At 42.9% G+C, this 14,022-nt stretch overlaps 2 protein-coding genes across 5 annotated transcripts in view; one reads left to right on the top strand and one right to left on the bottom strand.

The window, feature by feature from the left end:
- LOC136825825 (kelch-like protein 30) overlaps positions 1-14,022 on the top strand; it is a 123,944-nt gene that overhangs the window by 70,574 nt on the left and 39,348 nt on the right. For all 4 annotated transcript variants that reach the window (XM_067082780.1, XM_067082794.1, XM_067082787.1 and 1 more), the window contains exon 7: positions 4,527-4,635. In XM_067082780.1, coding sequence (XP_066938881.1) covers positions 4,527-4,635 — 109 coding nt within the window. The remainder of the gene's footprint in view (positions 1-4,526; positions 4,636-14,022) is intronic.
- Positions 6,370-14,022, bottom strand: part of LOC136825859 (sialin-like) — a 198,023-nt gene continuing 190,370 nt past the window's right edge. The window contains exon 9 of the mRNA XM_067082797.1: positions 6,370-7,121. Coding sequence (XP_066938898.1) covers positions 7,053-7,121 — 69 coding nt within the window. The 3' untranslated portion in view covers positions 6,370-7,052. The remainder of the gene's footprint in view (positions 7,122-14,022) is intronic.

Below are 14,022 nucleotides of genomic sequence, written 5' to 3'. Positions count from 1 at the left end.
AATAAAAAGATGTCCTGGAGCTGCAGAGAGGCAGTAAATTTCCTCCTGAAATCTCAAGGCATGCTGATTGATGTCTCTCCCGTGCTGTGCGCTGACAGTTGTCATAAGACATTTATGGGCCATTGAAGTGATGAGAACATTTTTCCCGCTAAGTTCATCCAAACCAAATGGTGCGTAATATTAATACTCGTATATGAGTTAGCCTGTCCATCACTCAAAACCTGTTATAGATACTCATTGATGATGCCCATCCATTAAGGGTCAAGACAGTTTCAGGAGTCTCCGTGTCCAAATAGTCACTTCTTTGCAACAACACCAAGGTAGTGCCATGGTTACACTATCCTCCTCGAGATTTTTCATTCTTCGGAACATTGACCAGTGTAGCAATCTCCTACACTTCCTTTCTTGGAACTGAAGCACAGTTCTTTTTAGACTTTCAAGTCTCAAGATCCAAGATAGACATTCCTCTGGGTAATAGCAATGATACCATGGTAGTGCCATGGTCAACAAAAGGTCGTAATATCCTTTCATCTGCTCTTTTACAGGGCAAGTATATGAGCAGACAGAAGAACATTCAGTACATTGGCCAACCAGACATCCCAAGCATGGTGGATATAATTACAACATACATTCGCTGAAGTCAGGAAATAAGGACAGTTGATCTTGTTCAACCTCTGAAGAAGCTTGATCATAGTCTTTCTTTCTCGACTTACCAATGTTGGTGCTGTTCTGTTCTGTCTTCTCGCACCTTTGAATAAAGTAAGATACCTTTGGTCCCCATTTACATCTGGAAGTTTACGCCTTTTGTCATTCTACATGTTTTGAAAGTGATCACTGAGATGGGTCATTCCACTTCTATGATCCTGTGGTGCCAATGACAGTGTGATGCCTATGTTGCCTCTGTAAAGACTAGACTTTCAGCCCAATGCCAACGACTCGTTCGTTAGCTTTGAGTTGGCCAAGAAACGGTGTCTGACTTGTGAGATGATCAAATGAACGTAACGCGGTACTTCTTGGTGAACATCAGTATGTTTTGGTCCAGATCTTTTGAGGCCAGGGGCATCGGTCTGTCCATCGCATTTGGGAAGAACCTGTTGGTTGAGTACTAGGATGGGTACCTGTCGATTGAGTACTAGGATGGGAACCTGTCGATTGAGTACTACTGTAGGATGGAATGTAATTGCGCAGATCACAAGCATCTCCTTTTACCTTGGGACGTTGCCCATAGGTCCTTGGACTCCTTTTCCTTGGATCGTATGGTGGATGCTCAACAAGTTCTGTAGTTCACCCAGCTCTTGAGGAACAGGTTGCATCTCACCTAAGGCATGCGGCTGTAAGGAGGAGATGTGTGTGGGACTGGCGTCCTCCCTTTCTCCTATCTTCCTTCCTCTTCCAGTGGGCAGAAGAACAGTGAACGAGCCATCATGCTGGACTGGCTTGCATGCAGGTGATCTAGATGACTGAGTATCCTATCTATAATCTAGCTGTATTTGGATTAGTAAATGCAAATCTTTCCTTCTCTTTAGCAAGGGGAGTGAGTTGGTTATTCTTAGCTTTATAGTCTCCGACACTGTGGGTTCATCCAAACCTTTTTGAATCAAGAATATTAGATTCCTCTAATTCAAAATGCCCATAAGTCTGACGATTGAACATCTCTCTTGTTCAATAGATCAGAGGTATGATCTTCTTCCTTTCCTCTTCCATGACCAGGAAGAGAGTAGACTTGAACTACCAGTCAGTTCATAGATTTACTCAGAATCCTCCCTCCAAAAATAAGTCTCCCATATGTAAATACCGAGGGTTTGTATTTGTGTAGGAAAGACAAATTTTTAAAGTAATTTGTATTTTAACTAATATATAAAACTGAGGTCTTTACATTAAGGGCCCACCACTTACCACCCCTCATTTTCTTCTGTGGGCCAAAAGGTAAACTGCGTAGAACTAAATGTATACCGATTTGGTGGGCGGTGCTTCCACTCCTACCATCGGTAGCTGTTCCCATAACCTTCTTGCAAAAGTTTAATGACTGCATTTCCAGCTTGCTGAAAGTTAATCCCATATGTAAAGACCTCAGGCTTGTATGTTAGGAAAAATACAAATTACTTTAAAAATTTGTCACAATTTTTAAAAAATCATTACTTAAATGTTATTACTAAGTACATTTACATATATTTGCTGCAAATGGATGTCAGTAGAGTGTTTACATATGAGGGTTAGTTTTACTACCTGTCCTTTTGATTATTTTTTTTTTATGAATAAAGGACTACTGGTGTGTGCATGTTTTGTTTTATAATACTTGTAATTACTGATAAGTAGTTAATAACAACTAAAGGTATCTGGGAACCACTTCTGTAAGGAAGGAATTTGGAGCTTTGACTTTTCTTATTATGTTATGTGTGGCTATGTTTCAGATGTATACTAAGCATTTTCCAGGCCTGAGCTGTACATACAATATGCTAAATAGAGCCAGGCTTGCCTACATTTAGATTACTGTAGAAAATAGTTTAAATCCAACAGCAATTGTATTGTGGGGGGTTCTTAAAATGACTATGTATACTGTATGAAGACCTGGCATGAGTGGAGAGGTCCCAGGGGTTGCATGTAAGGGGACCATAGTTAATCGCTGCTGGTAAGCATTTTGCTCACCACCTTGGAACAGAGAAGTTTAATGCCAGTACAGGCGGGCTCAGATTTTGTCACCACCACAGCATATCTAACAAGAGGATAATTGGTGAACTGCAGGGGTGACATGAAGGTGTAGGCCAATTTTGAAGAATTCAGACCCTATATGAAGGACAGGCAGATATACAATGCTGATGAAACTGGCCACTTTTGGAAAGCCCTCCTCAATAATTCTGGGGCCCGCAGAGTTTGAGTCAAGTGTTTCTGGCCACAAAACCAGGGTTTTCGTCTTTTGTTTGCCAATTGTAACAACTTACAAAATCAAACCCATGGTTGTTAGGCATGCCAAGCAGCCAAAGATATTTTATACCTTCTTGAAGGCCTTCATGTCAGTGAGGACGGTAACCAAGAGGCCTGGTTCACAACTGTTATAACCAGAGACTGGTTTTTTATTCTTCTGTGCAATTTATAATTTACTTTCAGACCAAGGAGGAGAAGGTGACATATACTCAAGGAAGGGGTGTATTTTTGTTGGATTGTGCCGCAGTTCATCCATTGACATGAGGTTTTCATACTTGATGGCATGATATAAAAGAAATTTCCATGGCAGCCAACACAATCTCCACATTATAGACTATTGATTGGGGCATCATCAGTTCTTCCCAAAGTTATCGCAGGACTAGAAAAATTACAACTTCTATGACACAGTTCTAAACATCAAGAAATCATGGGAGGAGGTCACTACCTATACAACTGACAGTGTGGGAATAAGCTCCTGGATCCAAAGAGGGCCATTCCAGTGCAGCATCAGGATAAGCCTGATTTTGAGGGTTCACCCCAGAACTGTGCAGAGCAGTACTACATCATGCTGGGAATGATGTTGTTAGGGATGAGGGTATAGTTGACTGGCTGGAACCTAATATGGTGATCTGGAATACCACATCCAAGCTGAAGAGATTGTATCCGACAGAACCTCAATCACCAGTCACTAGTGCCAAAAGAGGATGAGGAACAAGTTACACCTAAGTCAAAGTTGAGACTTTTAGACCAAAGGAAGAATGTTGACAGCATTTTGAACTTTCTAATCTCAAAAAACATGGTAGACTACAGCAGAAATGCATGCAGACTATGGAGTTACAGATATACATAATTAAAGTCCAGCAAGAGGTGTGTGCACCTGTACTGATGTGGATCCACGATTTCTTCAACTTCACTCCTCCCTTAAAGACTGAGTTGGAGAGTTTGTATACAGAATGTCACAGACTTCTATAGGATCTTGGACTGTATCTTAGAATTTATAACCTGATCCAAACCCAGTGTTTGGCATGTAGAGCACCTCAACCACCCTTGATATCTACATGCCAGAAAACCAGGTTATCTTGGAACCACCCCATTAAGCTGCCTGAGAATATTTTTAATGTGGAGTAACAGCCCTCTAGCCTGACACAGGTAGGAGGGGCCCTAGTAAGATTATCTGTGTTAGGTCTGTAATTGTGAGTTTGTTGCAGAACCAGCCTTCTGAAGGTTACTTGAATTTTTTACTATTAAGAAATGTTTTTGAATATTGTACTAGACTTACTGAAAAACCTCTTAGCTGAATTAACTCACTAAATGGAGGCTTTACTGTACAAATGCAGGGAGTTCTCTCAGGAAGAAAATTTTGTATCAGTTTTTGTAATTAGTAACTACAATACTCAACAGCTGTCAGTAATTATTATTTAAATATACAGTAGATACCAGTCATCTTCTTGTCATATAACTGTTTAAATATAAGTTTTTCATATCCACTTAAATAATAAGCAAAGAGAAGATAGCTCTTAAGATTAAATACAGGTAAAACTAAGAACAATTTAACTTTATAACACTTAAAGAGAGATAAGCATTCCTATTTTTATTCTTTTTAGGTCCAAGTGTGTATATACTTGGTGGTGAGTTCCTATATGGCCATGGGAACTGGAATCATTCTCTTTGGAGATACAGCACTGCTACGAAGAAGTGGATTGTTGAGGACTCGTAAGTTTTATCATCATGATATTGCTTTGTTTATAGACAAGTTGCAAGCCATTAATTCACATTACCCATTTTACCAAGAGAACATTGACTCTTGCCATTTCCAGACTGTTTAGGTCAGAAGAGGGGAGAGTCCTCTTATTTTCATAGGGAAACTTGATGCTCAGTTCCATGATACCAAGGATTGGTTCCATAAGAGATACAACTTTGCCCTTTGTCACCTCGCCCAACATCTCATTTACTCGTCTTTATTGAGAACTCTGTTGCCTTAGGGATTGTCTGTGTTTTAGCATTTAAAATACTATGGTCAGATTTTTTGCAGACATTGCATCAAAACCTAATCATAATGCTCAAGGTTTGTCCACCATGGATAATTGCTTTGTAGTAACCAAAGATTCATTCCAAACCATGATACTATCAAGCTAAACTAAAATTGGGTTGCAAAGGACAAGGGGTCTCCTATGCCGAATCTTTCTTGGTTAGTACTACTGGTTAACAGACGGGCCCATGTAGTGTGATCTATCAGTTGTTCATATGTGGAACAAACCTAGATCTTAACGTGAGGATAAAATCTTCTAACGCCAGCTGGAAACTGGTAAAAAACATATAAAATGACAAATTTATAATTAATTTGTATTTTTCATAGCTAACAAACCTGCAGTCTTAACATGAGGATAAATCTTCTGGTGCCAGTTGGAAACCGGTAAAAACAAAAATTGTAACACGAGGAATTGGGGCATTGGGGTTTATCTGAGGCTTGATTGTCGACCTGCTTTGAACCCCGTGACATAGCCAGCTTTCTTCCAAACCAGGAACAAAAAATTGAGGGGTGGCTAGAGGTGGGCAGTCTGTGTTAAGACCACAGGTTTCTTAGCTATGAAAAATACAAGTTAATTATAAATTTGTCATTTGTTCATATGCAGAACAAATCTGGGTCTTAACATAAGGATAGGCTCACTTTTGGTGGGAGGAAAGAAAATCTTGAACTGACTGGAAGTTCAGCACACCTGGTCTCACTTCCTGGATGGGTGGATGCAAAGGAAGTGAAAAGCCTCTGAGATGTTGAATATATGTGTATCCAACAGTCAGACCACCGGGCTAAAATACAATGTAAAGATTCATTGCATTGAGGATGTTAAAGATCTATATCTGTTCGGATAACAAACTAAGGTAGCAACCTAATCTTGTTTGTTATCATTCCTCTTTCTCCTTGCTAGAGAGAGGGTGGACTTGCTACTGATAAGTTATATTCTTGTAGAATATTAAAAACTCTAATGGTAAGATTGCTCGCTCACCTGCATCTAGCCAGTCCTGGCTTATGATGAATCAATCTTCTCACTGCCTGCTGATAGAGAAGGAAGGGAAAAGGGAAAGGGAAAAGACCAGTCATCTTAATCAGTCTCACTTTCATACCATCATCTTAGGTGAGATACAAATGTCCCCGTTAAGGACACTGGATGAGCTACACAATTTGTTGAGCAACCACCACTGGACCCAAGGAAAAAGCATCCAAGAACCTGTGGACAATGTCCCTTAGGTAGAAGGATGTGAAGGTGGTTTGGTGGAGCCAAGAACCAGCCTTCACAACCCTCTGAAGTAACCAGTTTTTTTGAATGCCAATGAAGGGCCTAAAGCCCCAAGATCATGTGCTCTTGATGTGGGGGCTTTTTATTGTTTACAATTGGGGCAGTATGATGGGAACAGATTTGGAGGTTATTGAATGAAACTCGACTTTCCTTAACCTAATATATTACCTTAATACTACAGTGGTCATAAAAAAAACCTTAATCCGATAAACTTATCCTCCTGTACTGTAACTTAGCCTAACTTAATATTACCATGACCCCCAAAAGAACCTAAACCTAATTTCTAAACCTTAATCTATAGTGTTTCCTCAACTGTGGTCTCTGAGACTTCTCCTTCAGATTGGGAGTTAACTTGCTCAACATGAGCCAGATTAGGATTTCGTCGCTATCCTTCTTCCTACTGGAGATCAACACCTAGTTTTGTCCCTTCCCAACTGCTGTCGAACTGTATTTGCTGCAGGTGTATCGACATCAGGAACTTTTAGGGTTTAGCGTTATGTAAGGAGGAACAGGAAGAAGAGCAGCCTGACCAAGTGTTTTGTTTCTTTTCTGCAATCTGGCAGCTTTACGTTCTCTAAGTTCCTTATCACTTCTCTGCCTTATCCCTTCCTCTATTTGCAACAGCTCTTCTACAGTAATTGTCCTCTCTCATAATATTTTAATCCCTTGTCCTCTGAAGCAAATCCACTGCATCAACCTCTGCACACTCCACTGTCCCACCAGACGCCACAGCCACAGCCATGAGTCAAGCCAACAACAACTCCAACACAGACCCCCACCACAGCTCCCGTCAGCAGACAACCACTCCCAAACAGCTTCTGTTAAGGAAGTATCCTAAATTCTCAAGGCGCTTACATACAGGGTTGAAGGGGAGCAAGTCACTATCCTGACACACTCAACAAACTGCAAGTAAAAAAAGAAAAAACAACAGTTAATACTCACACAAACAGCACATTCATAAACAACACACACACAACAACTATAATAGGAAAATAAAAAATTCACACATAAAAAGAAAATGAAAAAAACACAAATTTCATCATATAAACCCAAACTTCTAAATACCACCACATTGCATGCCCTGTAGTATTGGCATTAGAGGCTGAAGATGACATATAGGCATGTTTAATTATCTCACACAGCCAAAAGGAGGTGGTATTCATGGACACTTCTTTCTTGTTTTGGCCTGTACTTAAAAAAAAGTCTCTTGACACCCCAGTCTGAGGTGAAGTGTCCTTATTAGATAGGTACGCAGTGCCATTATGGGAAAAGAAGTAATCCATCAGGATTGTTGTCAACAAAATCTCCCGGGGAAGAGATAGAAAAGGAATCAAATCTTTCATCATGAACCAAGGGACTTTTAGTCTTAGCTAAGGAATTCCAGGGCAAATTCTAGGGCTACCTACCCCAACCCCTGGTATATTTTACATCACAAGACAGACCATGGAGTTCTACTCTCTTCAACAAAGCTAAGGCCAATAGAAATGCTGTCTTGAGGGTCAAGCTTTTGTGTGATGACCATCGTAATGGCTCATACGGGGCATCAGTAAGACTACTAAGTACCAGAGTGAGATCCCAGTTCAGTGGTTTAAATTCTCTAGGAGAACAAGATTGCTCAAAACTTTTGAGCAACATTGAGATTTCCCAAGAGGAGGCTAGGCTCACACCTTTTAAGCGAAGAACCACTCCCAGGGCAGTCCTATAGCCCTTAATGGCAGAAACAGAAAGGTGTTTCTCTGGTCAAAAGAAAACCAGGAAATTAGCTATCTGTTGAATAGAGGTTCCAACTGGAGAGCAACCCCGTTTACAGCACCAATTACAGTAGATGGCCCATTTTCTGTGGTACACAGCTGAGGTAGATCTTTTGAGATAGCCAGACAGCTCTGCCACTGTTCTGTGGGAAAAGCCTCTCACTTGCAGGAAATACTGGATAATCTCCAGCCGTGAAGAGATAGAGACCCTACTGAATGATGATATCTTTCCACATGAGGCTGACACAAAAGATTGTGCCATGCGGAAATTTCTCTCGGAACTGCTGATATCAGAGCTAGCAATTCTGGGAACCATTCTGCTTGAGGCCACAAAGGAGCTACTAGGGTCAATCCGAGATTCTGAGAAATCATCACTCTGTTCAAGACATGCTGGATCAGGCAAAATGGAGGGAATGCATTGACTTTCAGATTGTTCCATGAATGTTGTAGGGCGTCCTCTGCCACAGCGAAGGAATCTGGAACCACTGAACAATAGACCTCCAACTTGCTGTTGAATCTTGTGGCGAATAGGTCTATCACTGGTCTCCCACACAGATGGAAGAGCCTGTCCACTATCTCCTGATGTGTAGAGACCACTCTGTACCTAGAAACTGATTCTGATAACATAGTTTGTCAGCCACTACATTTTTCTTGCCTGGAATGTACCTGGCTGGCAGTACTGCTGAGTTGTCTATTGCCCACTGATGCAGCTGCACTGTCAGCATGTGAAGTTGACATGATACTAGCCCCCAACTGTTTGTTCACATAGGCCACTACTGTAGTGTTGTCTGACATTAGGACTCTGGAGTGCCCCACTACCCTTTCCTGAAACTCCTGAATTACTAGGAAGGCTGCTTTCAACTCCAGAACATTGATATGAAGCCGTTTGTCTTGATGACTCCACATTCCTGAAGTTCTTCTAGATGTGCTTCTCAACCTTCCAACGGGCCATCCGAGTACAGGAGGAGATCTGGGGGGTGGGAATAGAGGGGTACTCCGACTGTCAAGTTCTTGTCGTCCAACCACCACAGCAGATCTTCCTTCATCTTTGATGACAGAGGGACCAGAAATAGAGAGGAATCGCTTGCAGGGGACCAGAATTCTTTTGAGCCTCCATTGCAGGGGTCGAAAATGTAGAAGGCCGTGAAGTACAAGCTTCTCTAGGGAGGTCAAGAGACCCAGAAGTACTTGCCACTGCCGAGCTGGTTAGCTCTGTTCTGACAGGAAGGAATGAGCTACCATTCTGAACTTTTCAATCCTCTGGTCCGAAGAGAAAACCCTCAACAAAGCTATGTCTATGATCATTCCCTGGTAAAGAATCCTTTAACTGGGATGAAGATTGGACTTCTTTAGATTATCGCGATGCCTAAATTGTGACAAAATTGAAGACAATTCCTGTCTCGGATTAACTTTTCCCGAGAACTCGCTAAGCCCAGCCAGTCGTCTAGGTACCTTAAGAAGCGAATCCCCGGTGAATGAGCCCATGTCGACACCAGGGTGAACACTCTTGTGACTACTTGGGGTGATGTTGTCAGGCTGAAGCATACAAGCTCTCCTAGACTGAAGTGAAGAAACTTCTTGGAGGATGGATGGGTCGGAATTTGTAAGTAAGTGTCCTTTAAATCTATTGCCAGCATGTAGTCATTGTTTCTGACTGCTTGTAGCACTGTTCAAGGTGTTTCTGTTTTGAACTTGGTCCTCCTGATGAAGAGGTTCAAGGTCATTGGATCTATCACTGACCTCCAGTCGCTTGTGGCTTTGGGGACTAGAAAGACCCGACTGTAGAAACCTGGTGAAGGATGCTTGACTTCCTCTATCACTCCTTTCTCCATCATCTTTCTCACTTCTTTCTGGCACGCTAGATATTTCGGAGAGTCTTTGGCGTATGTGAGCTGAAGGAGAGGGGCAAAGTCGAAGGGTAGTAGATATCCTACCTGAAGGATGTCTACTACCCATGGCTCTGCTCCAAACTTTTGCTGTGTCCCCCAATGGCATACCAGGCATCCCCTCACTGGTGGCAAGGAATGGGGAGGGGCACCCACTCTGTCACCTACCACCTCTGGCTCTTTCCTGGCCTGGAGGGGTGAGGCTGAAAGGGCTGTCTCTTTGGGGCTTTCTTCATTGTTGATGGAGCAGGTTGAGAGGTCTTATTTGACGAAACTGCTGTAGAGGACTTCTTGGGTGGAGGTTGAGGCCTAGACCTCGAGGTGTTAGGCCGAGAAGGACCAGCTTACTTTGAAACTGCCTGTTGAACTAGTTGGTCGTTATTATCCGCCCGACACCTATCAACAGCAGTCTCAAGTTGATCTCTTGGAAAAATTGCTTGAGATTCCAGGATATCCCCATTTCTGAAGGATAACAAGGAGTCAACATTGACGAACCGAGACTCCTTGGCAAGAGCTGCATCTCTTCGTATTAGCAAGAGATTAGCATTGAGGTGTGTAAGATACGAAATTGCCTTAGCACCAGATTGTAATAATCTAATATAAGAAATGCTACCTTTGGTTTTTTTGCTGCAGAAATCTTGGCTACTGTTGTCGACCACAAATCGAGCCACAAGGCGGCTTGCAACGCAGAAGAGGCGGTCAGCTCCAAGTTGGATGCTTTTTGAGGAGTAAGGGAAGGACCTTCTGCCCCCAACTTGATCTAAAGTCAGTCCTGGACCTAAATGAACTACATCTGGATTGATTTGGCTAGGTAAGAGGGCCACATTAGGAGTTACATACAACTTTCATTGGCGAGGAAGTGTAGGAGGGAGAAGCTTGAATGATCTACCAGATCGAAGGGAATTGTCCCTAACTGATATCAAGGTATTAACATGATGTAGAACTTAATCTGAATGACTTGAGCATGGCAATTCAAGTGAAGTCTTCGAATCCTTTTTAGAGCCAAGCAAGGATTCTATACCTGTAGGCACAACTGAGGAAGGAGTTGCAGTCTTCTTCGATAAATTTATTAAGCTCATGAATGAGTTCAATAACTTTGGCATAGGTAGAAAAAATTTCTTGGTTTTCTAAATCTTCAGACTCCTGTTTGCAGAGATCTTTACCTATTCCTTCTGCTGGATTCTTCGTTACTGGGCATAACACCTACTCGGCCCTAAAACTCTTGCGGGAAATGGCATACAGTACCTTTTGTTGACAAGGGTTTTCTAGAATGGCTAGAGTCATGTCCATGGCCATCTGAATCACATCCCCTGTTGTCCAAATCACGTCCCTGGCCATGCAAATCACATCTGCGGCCGTCTGAATCACGTGCATGGCCTTGCGAATCATGTCCACAGCTGTCTGAATCATGTCCGTGGCCATCCAAAATACGTCCACGGCCTCTGTGCAACGGAAACAAGTAGTGGTCACGGTTTCTCCTAGGAGAATGTGAAACTGAATAATGGCGAGGCGAAGAACCCGTCACTACAGAAACGCCTATCCAGACGTCCATAAGGAAAGGTGTCTCCATCTCGGAACCTCATGGGAGAGAGTGAATGAGAATGCTGAGGAAACAAGGGCTGTTGTTGAGCGCTCGAATGAAGGAGGTTATGTTCTCAGTGTGCGTAGAACCAGAAGGGAGCGCCGAGGAGGGATTCTCTTCTCGGAATTTCTTGATTGGAGCTTTTTCACCTTATCTTTGAACTTGCACTAGATGAACTAGAGAAGAACTGTTGGGAAGGCCTGTTCTTGACACAACTGGAACCTGTCTGCCGACAAGCGAGTGACGGATGTGGACGGAAGATCGTCCTTGTGCATCGACAGAGGAGCAACAGTCACAGACGGAAGGAAGTCTACGTCTGTCTACAGGAGAGCTATGTCTGTGGCCATGGACGGGAGGGCATTTATGTCTGTCTGCAGAAGAGCGACGTTTACAGTTGGAAGGACGGCTGCTATCGCAAGACAAAGAACCAGTGACGAAGTCCTTAATCCTCGACCGTTTAATGGGTGAGGTCGCACAGGGGAAAGATTAGAAGATGATGAGGGCAAAGCAAACAATGAGGATGAAGCAGAAGAAGAAGAGGAGGGAGGTCTACATCGTTTCCTCTTGAGAGCACTGCCATGTCTCTCTCTAAAGACAATGTCAACTTTGTCCAACATAGCCCGAGCAAGAGATTCTGGGGAAAGAGCAGGACCAGAAGACATCATCTCATAGCCATCAGTTGCCACAGAAGAGGTTTTCAGGTTGGGAGCAGTGAGAGCCATTGTATCGCAAACTGTAATGGCAGCTGAGATGGGAGCACAAGAAGAAGACGCCTTAACAGGGATTGACCTGAGATGGCGCGTCAGAAGGTCCGATGAAAGGCGAGTCGCCTCTGGAACAGCAGTGCCCAACCCAGAAGATTGGTGGGTAGGAGGGCTGATAACTGTTGTGGCAGTTGACACTGGGATGCGAGAGGACATAAAATGGGATAATATGCCATCTAAGGTTGGTACCCCTAATAGGCCTAAAGAAGCCCAAATGCCCGATATCTTCTGCGCATCTGATCCTGAAAGACTAGAACAAGATGATGCTGCCTCCACCCTCTCAGAGGGGGAAACCTTCCCTCCAGAGAGAACAGGGGCAGTAAAAACTTTGAAAGGCAAAACCTTAGAAGAATGAGGAGTAAAATCTTCGAATGAAGAAGCAGCACAGGGAGGACTATTGTTTGAGGAAGAGGAAGAACGGTGGGGGGGATCTTGTGAAGCATCCATTGAAGGAGGAGAGAACCCTTACCAAGATGGTGTCACCCACTTCCCCCTATTCTGCTTCTTCTTGGCAAAGATTCTCCATTGCTCAAGAGACCAAGAACGACATTTGGAGCAAGGATTAGTAATGTTACATACATTTGCTCTACATCTATTGCAAGTGGAATTAGAATCGGTTTCAAAGGAAGCAAGGAAACGAGAACAAGGATAGTTGGCTACTGTGGGACGTTTCCTCTGAGGCTTAGGAGAAGGCTTTGATGGGTTTTGGGTTTGCATTACGAAACCAAAACACACACCCAATCACAATATACACAATACTGTACAGTATATCACAAAACAGAAAATCAAACCAATTGAAACATGGGCAAACAAAGAACACTGGCTTTGGGAGGAGGACAAAGACATCCTACCAGCAAGGCAGTAAGAAGAAAACTGGCTACATCACGGGGTTCAAAGCACATTGACAACAAAGCCACACATGTACCAACAGATGAACCCCAATGCCACCAGTTCCTTGTATTACAATTTTTATTGTTTTTACCAGTTTCCAGCTGGCACCAGAAGATTTATCCTTAAGTTAGACCCAGGTTTGTTCTGCATATGAACGAATTGTAGAACAAGGTATTGGCGGCAATGGGGTCTGGCCAATTGGATGAGAGAGGAGGCATCAGCTGACCTTGCTTCATCTGAGAGCGCTGTGACGCATCAGTTGGACAAAGTGGTACTTACATCAGGAGATAGCAGACAGGCTCTTCCTCCTTTGGGGAAGGCCAATGATAGATCTGTTCGCAACAAGGTTCAACAGGAAGCTACAGGTCTTGTGTTTGGTTGTCCCAGACCTCTTAGCCTTGGCGGAGGATGCCCTACGACATCCTTGGGACAACCTGGAGGTTTACGCCTTCCCTCTCTTTTGCCTGATCCATCAGGTCTTGAACAGGGTAATGATTTCCCGGAATCCAGGATGACCTGTTTGCATAACTTATTGAGATGGAAGGGATGGCAATGCTTCCAATGCCCTTAGGTTCCTAGCTTAATACAGGTTCACAGTCCCTTATTTGGAACCCTTGGGACCAACAGTTATATTTTTGGGTTTTGGAACTGAAGCTTGCACCAAGACATATATTTCCAACAAAAGCATCCTGTAAAACTCAAAGTACAGTAAGCCCCCTGAATTCGTAGGGGATGCATACCACAACTCCCCGCAAATAGTTAAAATCGGCAGATAGTTAACACCCCCTCTAAAAATGCTTATAACTGCCTATCTTGAAAGTTGAAATACCAAATGTATACCTAAACTAGCATCCTACATCAAATATACCTTAAACTATTATCTTATTACTGTAGTATTAATCTTTGAAATAATATTAATATATCATTTCA

Source organism: Macrobrachium rosenbergii, chromosome 3, assembly GCF_040412425.1.
Source record: "Macrobrachium rosenbergii isolate ZJJX-2024 chromosome 3, ASM4041242v1, whole genome shotgun sequence".
Lineage (NCBI taxonomy): Eukaryota > Metazoa > Arthropoda > Malacostraca > Decapoda > Palaemonidae > Macrobrachium > Macrobrachium rosenbergii.
The sequence above is the reverse complement of the archived record's forward strand: the minus strand, read 5'-3'. Positions and strand labels throughout refer to the sequence as shown.